This window comes from the organism of the source record quoted next, unplaced genomic scaffold (genome assembly GCF_019419815.1).
Source record: "Pyrus x bretschneideri cultivar Hongxiangsu unplaced genomic scaffold, Pyrus_bretschneideri_v1 Contig18, whole genome shotgun sequence".
Lineage (NCBI taxonomy): Eukaryota > Viridiplantae > Streptophyta > Magnoliopsida > Rosales > Rosaceae > Pyrus > Pyrus x bretschneideri.
In genome coordinates, this window is record NW_025999479.1 from 3,908,871 (window position 1) to 3,930,197 (window position 21,327).

Below are 21,327 nucleotides of genomic sequence, written 5' to 3' on the forward strand. Positions count from 1 at the left end.
GTTTCTGTCGACTCTCGTTTCTCCGACCTCCTCAGACTCTCTGACCGCATGCCACGGAGCAACTCAACCAAACGCCGACGGTCGTCCACTCCTCGCATTTGCAGCGATCGGGTCGTCGGATCCAATTGACTCGTTTCACAAAACTTCGTCGTATTTGCTAGAGAAGAAGAATAAGGAGGAGAGATGTGGGTCTTCTACCTGATCTCTCTCCCCCTGACCTTGGGCATGGTCCTTTTCACGCTCAAGTACTTCGCCGGCCCGGAGATCCCTCGATATGTTATGCTTACCGTTGGGTACACTTGGTTCTGTTCTCTCTCCATCATCGTCATTGTGCCGGCCGACATATGGACGGTACTTTTTCCATGCCCAATTTCGGCGTCGTTTCGTTCGGTTTATGGTTGTTTGAATTCGATTCGGTTATTAGGGTTTTGTAAATTTCTGAATTTGGAGGTCTTTTAATCAACTGGGTGCATTTTTTAGAAAATTTTGCAGCTGGTTGTTTACTACATTTCTCTGCAGCTCGGTTTAGCTCGCCTAATTTTTTTCTGTAATAATGCAAAAGCCCTTTTGTTTGCTTGTTTTTTTTTTTTGTTTAAATTGGGTGGCGGATTTTGTATCAGCAAGCATTGTGTTTTTCGGTTCGAAAATGAAAGTAGCCCTGTTGGGGACTTTAGTTTTACGTTATATTAGTATGCAATTACTCTCTTAACATTGAGATGATGTAAAATTAGTTTCATTGCAAGAAAACATCGTTTCAATTGTTCAACTTACCAATTGTATATTTGCCAGCTCAGGACTATCTGTTACTCTATGTAATGGCTCAAGTTGTTATGTTTGTAATTGTTTTGGCTATGCAACAATTAGCGATTTCGCGAATGTTTCTGATTCTCTGATTACATTTGCAGACGATAAACCATATTGAGAGTGGAGGAATCTCTTTCTTTTGGAGCTGGTCATATTGGAGTACATTTTTACTAACTTGGTACGCAACATGGAAATTAATTAACTCTTTTACTTGCTCTATTCTATATTTTGTATATAGTTGAGTTGCGTTTAGTTCAAGATTTCAGTTAGTATATTATCTGGCTGTTACTATCCTCTATCTTTGGTTTGGTGATTAACATTATTGTCAAGGATCTGTTATTGTCATTGGACACATGTATAATGCATGCAATTGCTTAACAAAATTTGGTCGAATAAGCTCCATTAAATGACTTTTCTGTGTTTGTGACCTTTTACTCAAAGTTTATATGTTTTGTTCTATATGTGCTGATTTGTGTTTTCGCTTTTCCAGAAGATTAGTTTTTGGTAAAATAGAAATATTAGGAACATTCTACCCTATTGTTGAGTTTCGTTAATGAACTTTTGAAGTGTTAATTCTGCACCATTTCTAATTTTAAGATTTTCAATCATGATTATCTGCCCCTTCAATTTGCCTTTGGTTGGATAAATCATTGCATTATGTATATATAAATGCGTTTATAGCTAACTTGCAAATTTCCTCATACTTCTAAGTTGTCTCTGAGCAGGACTGTGGTGCCCCTTATTCAGGGTTTTGAAGATGCTGGGGACTTCACTGTGACAGAGAGATTGAAGACTAGTGTACATGTTAACTTGGTTTTCTATCTAATTCTGGGGTTTATTGGTCTTATTGGATTAATTCTTCTCATCAGTATGCACAAAAACTGGTTTGTTCCTTGTCCTCCAAAGTTGATTTATATTCATGCCGATGTTAATTTCTTCATAAATGTTGCCTATAAGGAGTCTAGAGACATTAAATAAGTTGTTAATTTCTTATTTCAAATGGCCCTGCATACCCATTTATGTGATAAATACTAAATTATTCCTCTATCTGTTTCTTTTGTGTTCTGAAATGATTTAAGGAAACATTGGTTTTATGCTCTGAAATGATTTAAGGAAACAGTGAAGAACTTTCGACCTTTTGGGTTATTGATTAATAACAGTGTGTTGCACATAGTTTATCATTGACAGTAAGAGCAATTTGATGTGGTATCAGTTTAATTTAAGAACACACGTTGGAGTTTCACATCCCTGACATGTTTGTGGAAAATTCTTCTTTCCCAATAACCTATGAAATAATCATTTCTTTTGACAATAGATGATTGTACCGAATTACATTGAAGTTGAAAAAGAATAAGTACCTTGTAACTCTAGTGTGGGCACCAAGGTGCTAGGACAATAGGAAGAAGATAATGTCGCAGCCAGTCTAACAGGGCTCATCATTTTTTTTTTCTTTATGATTTTCCTTGGCTATTTGAGCTATCCTATCCATTCCTCATTTATTTGTTTTTTCCATTTTTTGCTTAATTAACAGGGGTGGAGGTGTTCTTGGTTTTGCCATGGGCTGCTCGAATACTTTTGGACTTGTTACAGGTGCATTTCTTCTTGGATTTGGGTTGAGTGAAATCCCAAAGGGCCTTTGGAAAAACTCTGATTGGACTATTCGGCAAAAAGTTCTTTCTCATAAAATTGCCAAAATGGCTGTGAAACTTGATGACGCCCATCAAGATCTTTCAAATGCTATTGTGGTAATTTTTCTCTCTCAGTTGTCAATGCAAAGACTTCCATGTTTTCTTGTGCTCTCCTTTTCCTTGTTAGCAAATTACGGCATGCTGTATTTATCAATATTTTTGGAGTTGTTTAAATTCGTTTCTATTCTTAATTCATAAAAAGTTGATTGTTTGCATTGTCATTCTAAAATTCTGAGTTGTGTTATCATTGTTCATTTACCTTCCTTGTAACTTAGATCTATGTACAAGTTACGGGTGGACATTTTTCCAGCTACCTGCCAAATCCGATTGGCTGATCTTACCAGATCTCTCCTGTTTTCTTTTCCTATTCTGATTGAATTAAGTGAATACCTATTCAAGCTTTAACCCAAAATTCCAACTCAATCTGATTTGAATAAATACAGTAGTGAAATTTGAGGTGTTTGCATTCAGTTGATATTTGAAAAACAGTCTTGTGCTAAACACCAAAATGGCTGTGCTGAATTTTTTATTTTCAGATAATATTATACAAAATTTATTTATTTACTTCTAACCAATGTGATTGACCAGATAACAAATCATATTTTGGAATTGCTTCCATAGCTGACTTGGCAGAGTGCATGATTTTACATTTTTTCTTAGCAGAAGATTTACTTTGTAGTTTTGTTTATGCTCAAACTTTCCCTTTTCTGAACTGTTCTCTTCCTCTCCTGTGATATCACTTAGAAATCGAACACTCAATTTTTTTTTTCTTTATCGATGCCATGGATATCTCTCAAAGGCTCACAGTTCTAGAAAAAGCTTATCTTGACCACACATTTGATCTCATACCTACTTTGGTGTTTATATTTAAATTTCTAATGCTGAGAATTAATCTCAATATTTTTAGGCAAGATCAATAGTGTTTCATGCTTTTTGCGAGGTCAGTAGTGTTTCATGTTTGTTGCAAGATCAGTCGTGTTTCATGTTTGTAGCAAGATCAGTAGTGTTTCATGTTTGTTGCGAGATCAGTAATGTTTTATGCAAGATCAGTAGTGTGCTTTTATCTTGTATTCTTCTATTATTCTCCAATGAAATCTTTACCATTCTAAAGATTCAAGAAAAGGACTTTCAAGGATTCATATGTTCATATGCACAAAAGGGGTTGGGGGAAAGGAGGAAGGGGGTATGTCGTTACATACAGAGACATTTTCCCAACACTTGATTTCACATTCCCAACATATCTTGTATCTATGACCATGGGGAAGTGCATGCAAGACTGTTAATGTCTTTGTGTGGAAAAAGTTACATTATTTGCCTTGTTTCCTTTTTGGCCGTGTGTGTCTGGTTACTTTCCTTCAGAAATGTTTGCTGTAATTTTCTGATCTCTGCCTGAGCATCTTGTGAGAAATTCCTCAATTTGTCTCATGTTTCCTTAAAAGTTGAAAGTTCTTCAATGTTTCCCCCTTTTGTCCTCTAGCCATGAACTATGCTTTCCAGTTTTCACAGTTGTGTTGTATCTTTTGCAGTTTCCTGCAGTATGGTGGTACTTTTATTATATGTTACTTTTCTCTAAACTTAATGGTTTGTTCATTAGGTCGCCCAAGCAACATCCACTCAGATGTCCAAGCGTGATCCTTTGAGACCCTACATGGATATAATAGACAATATGTTAGCTCAAATGGTATTTATCTACTTATTTACAAAATCGAATGGAAAATAAAAATGGATCTTCACTACTTCTGTAATGGTTCTCTTTGTAATATTTTGAACCCTCTTTTACCAGTTCAGGGAGGACCCATCCTTCAAACCACAAGGTGGCCGATTAGGTGAAAATGACATGGACTATGATACTGATGAAAAATCAATGGCAACGCTTAGGCGTCATCTTCGAGGAGCCCGGGAAGAGTATTACCGGTACAAAAGGTAAACTGCTTTGCTGTATACATTGTTTGTTCTTCATCTTCATCCGTATACCATTCGCCGAAGTTAATTTTGCATTTGTTTGTGCCTAAGTCTATGTTTATTCAGGCTGTAGATGTTCTATGTAATCCATAGTGATTGGGAACTAAATAGGTTTGCAAATTTCTTTTAGATGGCTGTCTTGGTGCTTGTAAAACAATCATATGATTTGTGCTCCTTTTAGTTGACCTTTGTTGTAGTTTTTCATTCGGAAAAAATATTATTTTTGTGCTTATCTGTATTAGAAAACATTCTTACGTGTCAATGTGCTTGCGCATATTGAATAGAATTTGGCTTTCTGCTCAGTAATGGAAAAACTTGTTTGTTGGAATTGTATATTTAGTTCAGTCTATGCGGTAATGCTTTATCAATCAGGTTGCTGATATGAGAATAAGTTTTTCATCCTGAATTTTTTCCTTTCTAGTGTTGCTTTGCTGTTATGTTGCATTGTTCACCTTTTGTGTTATAGATCAGGATGTAAGTGAAGGTTTGTGTACTGTTTTCTACTGGATGCACGGCCATGAAATCAGTGTATATAAATAAGTACTGGTATCTCTGTAGATTGATTACTGTTTATTGTCACAAATAAATGTATATGATTTTTTTTAATAATACTGTGTGATTCAAGTTTTTATTATGAATTTAGGATCCACAGTCATACTATTTTTCACCTTCGGATTCAGTATTCTGCTAGATTTATAATCATAATAGTAAGGTTCATTTTATCTAAAATTTAACGTTAGTTTTGCAGTGAGTATATGACCTATGTTATGGAAGCCCTTGAACTTGAAGATACTATAAAAAATTATGAACGTCGGAGTTCTACTGGATGGTATGCCTCTGACTCTGCTTTTCTCTATTCTTATTCCATCATTATATTTATCCTACACACGCACACCTACATGCACGCATTTGTGTATATATGGGGTAATGTTCTCATTATGTTGCCTAAGTGTCAATATTTGATCACACTTGCAAACAAGAATCCATTTGAATATTGGTCCACAGTAACAATCAGACAGCATAAGATGTTAAACTGTCTGGCAAGAGAATACGTGTGTGTGTGTATCAGTCCCCTTCCGTTGAGGGATCCCTCAAATATGCTCTTGATCTTATAAGTACATGCTACCATTTCAGGAAATATGTCTCAAGCTTCAGACCTACTCGAAATGGCAGATTAGGATCTCTTGTTGATACAATAGGTAACATTCAGATCTTATAATTCATTTCTACATTAAATTTTAAGTACTTGGCATGGCTGAGTATGAGTGCCAAGTTGTTTTGTTAAGTTGCATGAAGGGTCTTGTGTATGCTTTCATTTAAATAGGATACTTACATGTGAACACTTTATATTGTCTTATCTTGGCTATTAAAACACATTCTTGATAAACCCGCTATGTATTGTTATGTTGAGAATGTATTTGTAAGATTGAGTTATTTTATTTTTGAAGTTCTTTATTTTCATGCATCTTTTCACCATAAAGCTTCTTAGAGTATCTCCAGGGGAGTATGCAAACCAAGTTGGCAAAATTGTACTATACGAACCTAGGTTGCATACTGCCTACCCATGGGCCTCATAAACAAAAAAGGGTCACTTGATTGGAACTAGGCAAACCAAGTAGGCAAAGTTGTATTATATTGTTATAATTTTTTATTTTATTTTTGTTGAACCACAAAAGATGTAAATGGTAAAACTTGTGGGACCCAGTGACTATATTTTATTGTAAAAAGTGCGGGCCTCATAGTACCCATTCGCTTTGAGGATAAAATAACCTATATGGCTACGCAAACCGTGTTTGCCTTCTCATTTGCCTATGCATGTTTATACTCCCTCGGAGATGCTCTTAAACCTCAATATTATATTTTTGGTAATGAAACATAAAATTAATTGAAATTGAAGCTTTATCTTGTTTGAATATTAAAAAGTCAAGCTCTAAGCTGAAATCAAGATTGATTCTCTCCCTTTGCAGAATTCTTTTGGCGCTGCATACTAAGAAAAGAAGTTGAGAAACTTCTGGCTATCATACTTGGTATTATTTCAATTGCTATTCTTTTAGCAGAGGCAACTCTTCTTCCTCGAGTTGATCTATCTCTGTTTTCAATTCTCATCAATTCTGTTGGAAAGCAAGAGGTTCTTGTACAGGTGGGTGATATGTGTTTTTGTAAGTTGTAGTCTTTTTGTTTTGTGGACATTTTGCAATTGGTGTAGGAGAAAGTTCTGTCATTTTTTTTTTTGAAGGTTGATGTTTCTCGCCCAGGTTTCAGTGCTGGACATAGTGTTTGGAAGGAAAAATTGAACAAAACTAGTTGCATATGTTCTTTGGACTCATATGATACATCTTTGTGACAAGTCGCACATAGAAAGATAGAAATGTTCAGAAGTGCATTGATCTTCTTATATTACGTGTCTGGTCTCCTTATTTGAAGGACTGCTGTTACATTCTTTTTATCACCCTACTGCTCACTAATGTAAATTTGTTTACTCAACTATTTCCCAGGTATTTGCCTTTGTTCCTTTGATGTATATGTGCATCTGCACATATTACTCCTTGTTCAAAATTGGTATGTTGATGTTTTACTCATTAACACCCAAGCAAACAAGCTCAGTCAACTTGCTTATGATATGCTCGTAAGTTGTGATCTGAACTCTCGTTTGACAACTTTAAGGTCTAACTCATCTTTCGTTAAAACAGTACTCATGTTCCATTATCATCATATCTTCCAGGATGGTTGCTCGTTATGCTCCTCCAGTTTCATACAATTTCCTTAATCTCATTCGTCTTGGTGAACACAAGACTATATTTGAAAAGGTATTTCTCTCATCCATCTCATCTGTTCCTCTATTACTCATCAGCCTTTCTATTTGTACTTATAGTCACAAGGGATCCTTGTAACAAAAGCCAATTTAAAAGCTTTCAAACTTTTCTCATGATTTTAATTTAAATCTAAATACTCTTGGGCAACTGTTAAGTCTGTAACAAAAATAATAGTTAAAAATCTTCTGTAGCACGTGGATCTGTTTCTTTTACAAGTGATGTCCTCTTTTCTTGATATAATAACATTCATGAGTAACATTATTTTTCTCTGGTTGGGTTCTTATGTTTTCAAAATACTTCCTGATTAATCAAAAAATTAGTTTTCTCAGCAATTAAAAATAATTGACCAAAAATTAGTTTTCTCATCAATTGTAAATTTGCTTTTAAACATTACAGTAATGTTGTTTCCCGTGTAGTTTTGGGTTGAGCAATAGATATATTAGATTTTGACTTGTTTGTGAACTTCCCTTACTTTATTTAGTAACTGACTACTTTACCGTTGTACTTGGGATTTTTTTATGGCAGCGAATGGGAAACATTGATCAAGCTGTCCCTTTCTTTGGGAGTGAGTTTAACAGAATATATCCACTTATCATGGTTGTGTACACCCTGTTGGTCGCCTGCAATTTTTTTGACCGCATAATTAATTTTTTTGGGAGCTGGAAGCGATTTAGATTTCAAACTGAAACTGATGATATGGATGGTTTTGATCCATCTGGATTAATTATCTTACAAAAGGGTAAGCATATGCCATGATTTGCTCTTCTAAGAAGGCATAGACAACTATCACTCTGGCTGGCCATCTGTGAATTTAGTATCCTTTTTCTCTTTTTGGTTTAAATTTTCCATCTCTTTTGAGAATGACTAACTTGTCCTCATTTCCTCAGAACGATCTTGGATTGAACAAGGTCTGAAAGTTGGTGAACATGTGATCCCCTTAGCTAGGAATTTCAACAGCACGGATGTTGAGACTGGCAGCAACAACATGGTACATTAATCGTTAGCACGCAAGATGTTTGGATTTGCTTAATAAATTATTGGCATACTGTAGCCATCCTAATATGTGATTTTCTTTTCCAGTTCGCGTTATCGTTTTTCTTCTTCACGCTTATAGTTTGTTTCCTAACTTAAAGTGTTGAATTTTCAGGATAGGACTCATGTTGAACTGAAAGCAACAACCAGTCTGGGCACTGAGGGTGCAAATGGAACATCGTCAAAATCTTTGAAAGAAGAATCTCGTAGTAGATATGGCTCAAGCAAAGAAGCCATCAGCAACAAGTATGCTGCCATTAGAGGTCAGAGATCATCTTCGAATGCAAATCCGGTGGAGAAGAATATTTCTGCTGCCAAAGTCTCCTTGCTTGAAGAAGGCAACTCTAATCCTGATAGCACGGCGGGAGGGTTACCTACTGGTTTGTCCTCAAAGTGGGAATCAATGAAAAATGGTTTTCAAAATTTCAAGGCAAACATAGCAGCCAAAAAATTCATTCCCTTGCGCCAAGTTCAAGATACTGAAGACCTATCTCGTGCATCTTCTAACGAGTCCCTCGACGAGATATTCCAGAGATTGAAGCGGCCATCTGTAGACCATGTGAGTTATGTTGACGAGGATGAAGATGGCATGGAGGAGAAGTCTGGTCCCAGCAGATAATAATCTGTTCTAGGTAACGAACTTCTTACCCTTTTGGAATTGGGAATTATAAGCCCCATAAAATGTATAGTTCCCGTGGCGAGGGGCGGATAGCTTGGGAGGATATTTTGCGATACTGAAACTACATCGTTTACAGCCGCTAGTCAGAAAACTCGAACAATTTGACAAGAAAGATAGGAACATTTCAGTGATCTGTAAAAAAAAAGAAAATGCCAGTTGGGGAATGTTGTATTTGAATTATACGTGTAATTTTAAAATCATGTCACCATTTTGTTTCTCCACAGCGAACGCCTTTGGAGCCGACTAATATCTTAACAGAATTCGCTTTCTTTAGATTTGCACTTTTCATAACAGTAACAGTGTACACAACAGTTTTCTGAAATTTTAGTCAAACAAGCAAACCGCACGGAACAATTTTGTACGAGATATTCAAACATGTTCGTGCAAAAAGAAAAGGTCCAAGATGGATGGTCTAATTATATGTACATCATATCGGCTAATGGGATATGACCAAAGAATAATCATACACGTGGTCAAACAAACAGCCCTTTCAGGTCAAACTATCATAAACTTTGTCACTAACTCTCTGAGTCGAAACCTTAGATTTATATCAACTAACGAGATTGCTGATAATTGAATTACTATTTAAGTGTTAAATAACGTGTTTATTTGTTACTGATTATACATCACATGGTTTGCAACTACGTCGTTTAATAAATTGGTAAACATTACTCTTCACAATTCGTTGAAAAACATATCACTCAACAATCTAACTTGTACACCATACATAATATCGCAAATAATCTAAGGTTTCTCTAACCAACATTTGGATTCATGATACAACGATCATAATACGATACGTTCGACTGAATTGAATTATCAAAACCCAGCAAGAACAACCCACCTCCCATTAACTCGATATTTCTAAGATCAGTAAGACAATACCAAGAAGATTGGTTGCACACTTAAATTTCACATCGTATTATCTGATACCATATTACAGAAAAAACATACATATACTAATTATTTTCTGTTGATCAATCGATCCTAAGACAAATATATATAGTTACTAATTAAGCAATCGAATGAAGTCCAATCAAAGTTCGTGCCTCTTATCTAAGACCAGTCTCTGGGTGCTTGAGAACCTCCTTGGTTGATCTATTCCCCATTTTTCGTAGCAGCTTCGACCAAAACCCTCTTTTCTTCTTCTTCCCACTACTGTTCTTGTGACCATCTCCGAAATTATGATGACTGCTCTTCGAAGCGACGGTAACCGACCTGCTCTTCTTCATCAGCCCATGACCACCAGCACCAGTTGTAGGAGCACAAGTAGTGGTACTGCTCCTTATCATAAAAGAAACCGAACCCAAAACATTCATATGGGAACCATTACGTCGACGATGATCTCGGCCGCTGCCCGCCACTGGCGGCGGAGAGTTGCAAGTGGAGGAGGAAACAGAAGAGGAATCGGATTGATCATGTGCAGAAGGATAACTAACTTGGAGTCTGTCGGTGAGATGAGTTGAGGAGGGAGCGTAGAGCTGAGAGAGCTTCTCACTCAGACAAGCTGAACAGACGCCTGGTGATATTAGGGTTTGCTTATTATCGGTGGCGTAGTACTGGAACTGGTGGTGCGTCATGCATCCTCTCTGTGATTCTGACCAACCCATGGTTTTCAAATTTGGTCTGAAATTCTATGCGCTTAGTTGGTATGCACGAGGGAATTCCTCGTTTTATAGGGAGAAGAGGATTGAGTTGCTTTCTAGGTAGTAATTCATTTGTTTATCTCGAAACAAGATGCACGCACGTAGTGTTTTCCCACGAACGTTCGTTTGTGTTAATCCAAGGTGCTAAGGCCTCGTTTGCTAGTCGAGTAAACATAATATATTATTTTTAAGAGTAATGTTAGGCAGATCAATTTTTTAGACTATATTTGTAAACTATGTGATGTGTCACTATTAGGAAATAAACACATTAATTAATAATCCACTAATTAATAACCATGTTATAGTTTAAATAGATAGTCTTCCTAGCATTACCCTATTTTTAATACAAATGATGTTTCTACATAGATTTACACTATCAAAGTGAGAGAGAAGAGTTTGAACTAGGAAGTAATAAGTTAAAGAAGAAAGCTCAAACCATTAAGGCAATCCACCACTTACCAAATAGACATAATATTGTAAGTTAAAGTAATTCTACCTAGACATACTTGCTGCAACCATTATAATACATATGAAGATGAATCCACATACAATGATAAATCCATTAATTATTCAACCACTTTTATTAGAAAATTTTGTTAACAAATGTGTTAATTTCATGTGTTTGAATAACATTATCATCTCAAATAAAACTATGTACGACTCATCTACCAAATACGGCATAATTAAATTTTTGACATAAGTTGGTCATATCTCTTAAAATTTGATACAATAGTGTTAAGGAAGTTACATTTTTTTTATTATATTTAAGCGTTAATTACATTTTACCTTGTTCATGTTTTAGGTAGATTTTAAAATGGGCCACGATGAGATTTTAATTTTCTCACAATTAATTATGAAGTTTTAAAAGTGTATCATTTACACATTTTGCCTATTTGAATATCTAATCTTTTATTGAATATATTAGTTTTTTTTTCAATATGGTGCAAATGTGGCTACATATTAACCTATATAAGTATCTCAAGCTTATCTTGTCATTAATTTAATGAAAATTCACACAATTGATCCGACCAAAGCTATGATTTATTTTGAAAATCATCTTAAATCTCTAGAGCGTGAAATGTAGTTAGTTCTATATTTAAATAAACATTAAATCGCAAATGTAATATTTTTGGTCGATAGTCTTTTTATTTTATTGAATTCTAATAAGAGAATTGTTATTGGTAATTCAAAAATCTCATTTTGCACTCTAAACTTTCTATAGTTAAAAAGAAAAATACACTTGTGAAGAGTGTAATTGAAATTTTTAGAATGCTAATATCAGTTCCTTCCCGTTGTAGCACGGGAAGTGACAACAATTATGTGGGCCCTTGAAGTTGGGCAGTCAAAGCAATGGACGGTTGTGATGCCAATAAATACAAAAATGTAGGACCCATATTTGGGTTGGAAGGATGAGTTCACAAGTTGTTACTTGGAAGGGGAGGCTAAGAGTAGAGATTGAGTCAACAGTCAAAACTACGTGCCGTGCGTGCGTGGGTGATGCGTGTGCGTGGCCAAACGACAGAAACAGCACACGAGGGAAATATTGAAAGTAGTCTGGAAAGATTTAACTAAGGCTAGAAAATGTAATTAAATATTTTTATTACATTTAGTTTTAGTTTCAAAACGCCACTTGATGATAAAATCGATTGATATAATGTGGAACTATAATTTTACAAAATCGGAGTAAACCGATGGTTATAAATAATAATTATACAAAGTCAGGGTAACCTGATAGTTATGTGTGTACATTTCAGAAATTCAGTTATGAACTCAACAATTGTGATCGAATTGAGTTGCATAAACAGACTAAAGATGCCACCACATCTTGCTGTACTCTAGAAAAGTAGGTGAAATCCGCCGACTTTGCTGAGATTGCCCATTCTTATTTTACAAGACACGAAAATCAAATTCTATTGGAGATCAACCGAGTTCCTATATTCTTGAAGATTCATACAATCTAGAGATTGTTGTGCGCTGTAAGTATTCATACTCCTAAGAGAAACGATATATAATCCTAAATATCAACTTGGATTCTCCCGGTTTAATCCCGATTCCATATCCAAAAAAAGGTATCTCTCCCGACTAGTGTAAATATACTCATTTAGAAAAACCTTTGGTAACACAATTATCGCCACTATTCCACTGCTTAAGTCTTATATTACTTATTAACTTGACCGTTAAAGAGCTATTAACCGGCATACCACCGATACCTCAAGTTAATCGTGGTTATTTGTTCTCTTATAGGCCGTTGGATATGCACATTCCTCTGTCCATAGCGGTATGCAAATTCATTCCAACATATAAGTTGTTCGTTTTCTTTAACTTTGAGGAATACTTTGTTCACGACCCTTAAATGACATTGCTCGCCATCTTATTTATCATATGAGTTTAAATTTTAAGATTTGAGTAGTAGAAAAATACAAATATCAAAATTTTAACTCATCTAGTAAAAATAAATAGAATAGTAAGTATTACTATCATTTGTGTTGTGAGCTAGAAGCCTAGAATTTATTGGTGTTGGTGGGCGAATCCAATTCCAACAGCCACAACAACCACCAAATCCGGACAGCTCAGGGTTCAGACAAACGTCATTGACTCATTTGTGCGCCACCATATTCATATGCGCATTCAAATCTCTAACTTTTAACTTGTACGTTGTTGATGTACCTCTTTTAGACCACGAATAAAACTATTACTTTTTGTAATAATATGTAGACACGCAAAATTAACACATTTGCTCATGCATTAGAGGTGATCTCTTTATTATGCATGAAACATAACTTGATTAAGTGTGTAAGTTAAATTGTCACTTACTGTTACAGTAACATGATATTCCTTTTCACTTCTAAGTAAAATATTTAGGTTCTCACAGATGACAAGTTCGAAATCTATTTATTCATCCACCTATTAGTGTAAATATATCATTTTATTCAAGAAAAAGTGCGAGTTAAATTGTAAATGGAATTCTATCATTAAAATGTATTTTCGAAGTTTGACTATGTTAAGAAATTTTTTTTGTTAAAAGTTGGAACGCAGGTGGGATTCTATAAATTATATGTTTCCGATCCATTTTTATATTTTGAAACATGCCAAACTTATACCCAAAAAAAAATTTCAAAATGTAATTCTAAGGTATTGGGTCTAGTGGAAAGCGAGTAAGAATTTGGAATCCTCAACCTGTGTTCGAACTACCATATATACATTTCGTGGAGCATACCAATGCAGAGCTGGTTGCTCCACAGAATGCATTTGTGGTAGTTCGAACACGCATTGAGTTTCATCTCCCACATCGAGCTTAGTCAACAATGAACAATTGAGTTATCTTCCAATAGCTTGGTTTTTAAATTTATTTATTTTCAGCAGTATTATTTTGTTGATTTTAATTTTGTTTATTTCAATTTCAATTTTCTTATGTTATATGAATTCGTTAGTTGAATTTATTATTATATCAAATTGTATGTCGTTCAATTCAGTTTTTCAATAGAAGCTCTTATTTTTTCTTATGGATTGTATTGCACAATCATAGAAGTAGTGTACGCTTGTCATAATCAGAAGTTCAACGATTGAATAATGGCATGATTATCATAGCCATTCATGATCCACAATGATGTGTAGGATTTTTTACAAATCCTCATTGACATATTTTGAGGCCTCACCATATTGCATTGTGCATGCCTTTACAAGGATTGGTCACGTGGAAAATTGGTCATTAGACCATCTAAGTCACAATTGATCTTGGATACCCATTTTCTTCTCAAGAATTTAAAAGCGTATTTGTGAGCTTAATCGACATCTAATTGTGGACTACTTAACCAATGCCCTAAATGTATCTACAAGATAGTCATAATATTATTTGCTTGCTATTACAAGTCCAATTCCCATATTTGTAGGCTATTTCATGTCACTTGTGATTAATTTGAGCACACAACATTCATGGCTTACCACAAGTTTTAAGCATTTTATTCTTTGCTAATTTTTGCTTGGGAGATGCATCTTGATCACGTGCATCATGATGATCAACTTGGTTGGGGTATGTTTTCCAACCAATAAGTAATTGTGTACAAAGATTGTTTCATCCCTTAAAATTGGGATTCAAGTCAATTTGTTTTAAGTTGTGCTCATAGTTACTGTATTTTTGCGGATTATCAATTTGGTGAGACAATATTCCCAATGTTAGGGGGAGACATGACAATTTCCAGAACGTTGTGAATCAGCATTGACACATCCACTCTTGTCTCATAAGTAATGTAGATTAATATGTTGCCTGCCTAAAGCATTACATATATATATATATATATATATATATATATAGGTTCTAAACTTTGAACTTCTCATAAGTGGAGATTAATAAACTTCAAGCCCTAATTGAAATAACTCTCCACAAGAGGGTATGACCAACTCTTTAAGCAATTCATCTTAAGATGTTTGTCCTAGACTGTGACAATGGAAGCCTCGAAAGGCATTGTACCCAAGCAGTAAAATATTTATAAATTAAGCATGCACACGCGAATGAGAATTGTTAGATCACAAATTGATGATACACGATAATTTTTATTATAGTAGCTACTCACATCATCAAAGGCTATTAAGTCACGTTTTCCAATTAAATTTCGAAAAATTGTAAAAGGGTAGGCCAAATTGGAAAGAAGCAATTTCCATTTTAAGAGGCATTGAAAACGTGGAATAAGGTATCGTTTGGTATGCAGACGGGACGGGACAAAACGGAATGGGATGGGATGGGACGGGACAGGACGGAACGGAACGGAGCTGGAGTAAAGATGCCCTTGGATGGAAACAAGGAGGAAGAAGAAGGAGACGGAGAGGTTATAATTTTGTGTTCCACGGATGTGGAACGAGTCGTTCCAGGGGGGTGAGGTGGAACGAAAATTCACCCAAAACTCGTTCCGTGGAACAGCTCGTTCCACCCGTTTTAGGAGCACCAAACGTGGGACGGAACGCCTTGTCCCACTCTGTTCCGTCCCGTCCCACGTACCAAACAGTAGGGAACCTATAGTTTGAACACCAAGGGGGCGTTTGTTTGCCCTCGCTGACTATCACTAGATTGGACTGGACTAAGGGTTAGTTCAGTCCCGTGTTTGGTACCCGTTGGGACTAACTTTAATGGCATTAACCTTCACTCACCTCGACTAACCATGGGATTAGCTGATCTTAGCGAAACCCCTCAAAAACTATGGGATTGCTAGTCCCGTTTTCAAAACTGTTTGCATGTCGCATGAAAGCTACAAGTCTGCAAGCATGCTTCTGGGCAACTCCATTTGCCCTCCCTTGCCCAGATCTGAAACCCAAACCCACTTACAACCTAAATCTCAAAATCCAACCACCAAAATTCCCAAAAAATAAAAATAAAAGCAAAACAATAACATCAAAAATCTCAATAGAAAAATTCTACCTTAGTTTCGAAAATTCTCAAAAAATTCCCATAAAGGATCCCTTTTCTCCAGAAAATTCCGGAGAGAAATGGATAGAGAAGGGGAGAGTGTTGGGGATGAAGAAAGATTAAGAGATAGAGATGGAGGAGAAGGTAGCTTTGGGGACAATTTTTCAGGAAACTTGGTTTTGAAGCTTTTTGCAAGAAAAAGATGGGAGGAAAGGAAGTATTGGGGACGGAACCAAAGAGGAACAAAAGTAAAGAACTCTCTAGAGAGAGGTAGAAGTGTGTGTTCGAATTTTTAGGAAAAAAAAATTGAATTAATAATAAAATATTATTAGATATATATTAAATAATATAATATTATAATTTGTTATTTTATCCAGTTTTTTGGTCCAACACTACACCAAACGCTTCACTAAATTAGTCTAGCTTAGCCTAGTCTAAATCAGTCTAGCTTAGTCCCTGAAGCTAGTCCAGTGCAACAAACGCACCCAAAAGTTATGCTTAGGTCTTTCGTATTAAAGTGAAATAAAATTATTGTATGGCATAGGCTTCTTAGTAGAGACCTATCTCTTATTGTAGATGCAACCACATTTCTATAAGTATAGTGTTATCTTGAATGTGAGACTTGTGACATGTGGAGATTGCATACTACTTGATTTTAAAGTTTTAGTCTAGCTTTCGAAGCTATTTCTTAATGAATGCAAAATGCTATGAATTTCTTATTTAATGATTTCACTTTAAGAGCATAAAGATCAAAATATGTACTTAGTACCTATTTTAGATAAATTTGTTATAAATTGCCTCAACGAGTACTTATGTTAGTTCGAACTTAAAGTTATATTGTTGCAACATACTCTTTAAAGAGCTAAGAGTTTTAGTATGATTCTTGAAGAGCCTACAAGGCTATTTGTACATATGGTTCATACTTACAATGAAGTTTATACTACTCTTAGTTTATTTTAGATTCTAGATTTTATTTTGTATTTTGTATTTATTTGTTCTTTGCAGGAACACAAATGGCTGTTGTCAATTTCTAATAAACTTTCACACTTCCCCAGGTCAAGTTCTACTCAAACTTAATTTCTTGAAGACTGAAGCCACATTACTTCAAACTTGAAAGTGATGACCAGTCGAATCAAGACTTATAATCGTCAAGGAGAGTCATGTATCTAGCGGAGTTATTCATCAAGGGGAGTCTGACAATATGCTATAATGGATATATAAATGCATTGTGCTCTTTTTCCCTTCAACCATGTTTTATTCCATTGGGTTTTTCCTGTCTAGGTTTACTCCTTTTCTTAGGTTTTTTCCCATTGGGTTTTCCAAGCAAAGTTTTATTGAGACAACTACCATTGATTGTTGCACATCTAAGGGGAAGTGTTGTAAATATTATTTAAGGTATTATGTGACTCTATGTAATATGTTAATAGTTTAGTTCCTCATTGATGTAAATATGGAAAACGCTAAGCCTATAGGCTATCCAATGAGAAGAATGAATATACTCTTATTTCCTCCTTCTAATCCCTCTCGTCTCTCTATTCTCTCTCTCTTTTATTTTTATTTATTTTTTATTTATTTTATATATATTTTTTATTTCCAACAAAAATGACATACTTGGAAGCACTTGTCCGGAGACAAAAAAATTAAAAATTAAAAAAATTGTAGGACAGTTTCATGGTTGAATTTGTTGAATAAAAAATAAAATCAAGTTAGGGAAAACAGTCTAGAATACTAATATAAAAAGTTATCTGCAACCTTATGGTTGAAATTTTATTTTGATATTAAATTAGAGGAGATGACACACATTGAAGTTCTTGGAAATGTGGTTTATTAACATAAGCTCCTACCAAGTTTGATTGGAAAAATATAGATTTCATGAGAAGGGGCACGTTAATTCAAAATTGTTAGTTTGTTTTACTTCAAAGATTGACATAAGACATGGTTTGATGAAGTATATAATGGCATTAGTAGGACAAACGGTGAGTAACTAGAAAACAATGGACACCGTTTTTTTTGGGAAAAAATTGTCCATCGTTTTCTCCATCATTTGTTTTGGTTCAAACAATGGACACTTAACATTATCATCTAATGATATTCCTTTTCACTTGTAAATGTAACATTAGAAGTTCAATTCTCGTCGATGGCGAGTTCAAACCAAATTCTTATGGTTAGCTCATTATGTGACTTAGATCATCAAATCCGGCACAATCATTTCTTCATCATTTTTTTAAAGGTAAACTATTTTCACTAAAAGGTGGGGTTGGTATCAAACTTATCATTTACGAGATTTGAACATAAGCCATTTCACTTATAAGAGAACATAAATATTACTAGATTGTAGTACTAACTACTAAGTAGGCACCATTTTGGCATTTAAATAAAGTATATTATCCACATATGCATTTTAGTTCTTACAAATCCCTCTAAATTTTTGACATTCGGGTTGAATGAATTGAAGAAGATTAATGACAAAAAATTATCATGGATGTGTGAAAAGTAAAAATAGATCTGTTAATAACACGTTCATAATAAAATGCATTAGAACCCATACTTTGTTAGTAAGTTTTAACGACTTTTTCACATCAAATAAGGTCCATTGTGTGAGAAGCCCATAAAATGAGGCCCATGATATACATTGATACACTATTCTTGGAAGACTTTGTATTAAGAAGACATAATTGAATATTCTATGTAGAAAATTATGGTGACCTCAAGTGCACGAGCCCAATCTCTGTTGCTATTAGGCCTCATTTGTTACGTTTGACAGTGCTGAGTATTTCAGTCGGTTTGACTGATTTTTGCGTCTGTTCGACGTTTGGTGCAATCTCAGATTAATCTATACATATATTGGATTATAATAAATTTTGAATAATAATTGATGTCAAAATGAAAAAAAAAGAGAGGAGAAAAGTAAAGGAAAACAGAAAAAAGAAAAGAAGAATTAATCATTACACGGACAAAATTTTGGGACAGGCATATTAGATAAGCATATTTGACCCGCCATTGATGAACCCTTCCAATCCAAGAAAACACCACCTCTCAATTTCTTATACTACTCTCCAAGAACCAGATTAAAAGCTCCATAAATGGCAAAATCAAAGAAAACCTAGATCAAATTTGATGAAGATTCACTTTGATGAGAACGCAGAAGGCAAAAAGCTCAAATGCCCATGGGGCAAACAAGCTTTTTGTGGAGCCTAAATAATTCTAAAAATCCTAGATGCGACATGTGGATTTTTGCTCAAGAAAGACAAAATTACCTTGATTAAATAGGCAAACTTCTCAAATATTCCCAATATTCCCACGCATAGCTCAGCACCTCTGAAGGTCCAAGTAGGTCCAAGCAGCTGAATATACTGCTCACAATTCACTTGCCCATGACAGAAAAAGTCAAAGGCATTAAAGATAAGGATTAATTAGCAAATCCTATCTTTAATACATTCTGAATTAAAGGTTGACTCCATTCAAGTAAGTATTCCATATTTCAATCAACTGGGATACTTCCACCATTATCTCAACTAACCTTAAAAGTCCTAAACACATACTCTTTTTAGAGAAACTAACTTAGGCATTGGAGATCCATCCCCACCCCACCCCCACCCCACCCCACCCCACCTTGTGGGCGTTTGAGACTTAGGTTATTGATCAAATGTGTTGATTGTTTTGTAGGTACAAATTTGTCAAGATTGAAGACGACATATTTTTGCTACCGCACTTTATATTCAAAAAGCAAAGATTTGAAGGAGTCTGCAATAAAAAAAGACCAAGTTCTTGTGATTGTGACAAAGAAAACCCAAAAAGCAGTGGCAAGAATTTGTGGAATCAATCCACAGGGAGAGAAATAGAAGTAGAAGGAATACTTTTAGTTGGGGAAGAAAGATAGCGGCACGGCAGTAACGAGGATTGCGAATGATGCGCACGAGCAAATCGCGAGGGAAGGGTTAGGGAAATAGCAAGCATGCCGAGGTTTTGGAGCGAATAAGTTATACGGCGTCACGCGTATAGAATAGGTGGGCCCTAATAACATTATCCGGTGTATATTTAATATATAAGAGCACCAAACATTAAATTCATATAAAATTTGCGGCATGTCAAATGAGACCTTAAAATATAGAACTAATACATAAAACACCACAAAACATTATAAGGATATGGAGTCCTGTAAGAGAACAACAGATGGAACATCAGGAGGTTCCTTGCACCAAGAACTTAAGTGTAGGGCGAGATGAGCACTGCAGTGGGCAGCACCTTTAGCTTGACGGTAGTACCAAAAGATATTGTGGAGCTTTTGTTTGCTTGTTTCTAAAACAAAAATGCCCTTTAAAAACAATGCAATTTTGATAACCAAAATGTCACGCCCCGATAAAAAATATGCCAAGGTTCCACGCATGGTAGCAAAAAATAACAGTACAATGATACATACAGTTAAGTGGGGCTCATATATAATATACATCAGAAATTCAGAGGAAACAAAACTACAATAAAAGGGAACAAACCTTACTTTTGAATGTACTGCACACACCATCTACACCCCTTGATATCCCATTTCTCTAACTGCTACTTGTACTCTACATGAAAGAACCTTACACCATAGGAATGGTGCACTAGGCAAAGCAAAACTCTTATAAGCTATGAAGCTCGTGCGAGTGACAGTGATATGAAATATATGATTCGACGTCAATTGATCTTATTTATGAAAAATTTCAATCCTTTACATATATAAATATTCCATACTCACAAATCTCGATTGAATCCACATTTGTATTCAATCATTGGCTTCATATATACATTAAAATAATAGGGCTAGCACAAACTTAAAAAATTTTGTATTCCAGACGCACTCATGGAATCAAATAGAACTGATACACAAGACAAGAAGTAGAGTTCCAGACTCACTCCATGGAATCAATATGATGAACGGTTCCAAACGCACTCAATGAAACCAAACAAAATGTAACCATCTGGATGCGCCGGATGGTATCCATATATAAAGTATTAGCAGGATTCCAGACACACTCATGGAATCAGAAAGAAAGGTAATGCACTAGGAATTTGACCCACACACATCCAGGATATCCATCCTCTACTAGCCCTCTCAATTCGCAAACCTTACAAACATACATGTATATATACATTTCACAAAGCTGATCGATGACTAGTATTAAACACATTCATAATTCCATGTTCCATCCAAAAAGTATATCAACATGGGGATTTTCATAGGCAAAATACTTGTCACAAAATACTACAACCACTCACTTCGAATCCAATGCACTTCCAAAATCAACACAATTAAATTGTCATGCAA

The 21,327-nt window shown here is 35.2% G+C and overlaps 1 protein-coding gene across 1 annotated transcript; it reads left to right on the forward strand.

Annotated features, from left to right (window-relative positions):
* Positions 1-118: 118 nt before the first annotated feature.
* LOC125476176 (LMBR1 domain-containing protein 2 homolog A-like) lies at positions 119-9,251 on the forward strand. The gene is made up of 14 exons (XM_048581961.1): positions 119-351; positions 906-982; positions 1,530-1,688; positions 2,336-2,549; positions 4,087-4,173; positions 4,276-4,415; positions 5,203-5,283; positions 5,589-5,653; positions 6,422-6,594; positions 6,950-7,080; positions 7,177-7,261; positions 7,793-8,006; positions 8,155-8,255; positions 8,415-9,251. Exons 1-14 carry the CDS (start codon positions 184-186, stop codon positions 8,916-8,918), a joined length of 2,199 nt encoding a protein of 732 aa, XP_048437918.1. The 5' UTR covers positions 119-183; the 3' UTR covers positions 8,919-9,251.
* The last annotated feature ends 12,076 nt before the right edge of the window (positions 9,252-21,327 follow it).

What these genes read in the sequence shown, in the direction of transcription:
- LOC125476176 (XM_048581961.1), top strand. Translation starts at nt 184, where the DNA reads ATGTGGGTCTTCTACCTGATCTCTCTCCCCCTGACCTTGGGCATGGTC. An exon ending in ATCAGTATGCACAAAAACTG is followed by an intron (nt 1,689 to 2,335) that starts GTTTGTTCCTTG and finishes CTTAATTAACAG; the next exon opens with GGGTGGAGGTGTTCTTGGTT. An exon ending in AACTTGCTTATGATATGCTC is followed by an intron (nt 7,081 to 7,176) that starts GTAAGTTGTGAT and finishes CATATCTTCCAG; the next exon opens with GATGGTTGCTCGTTATGCTC.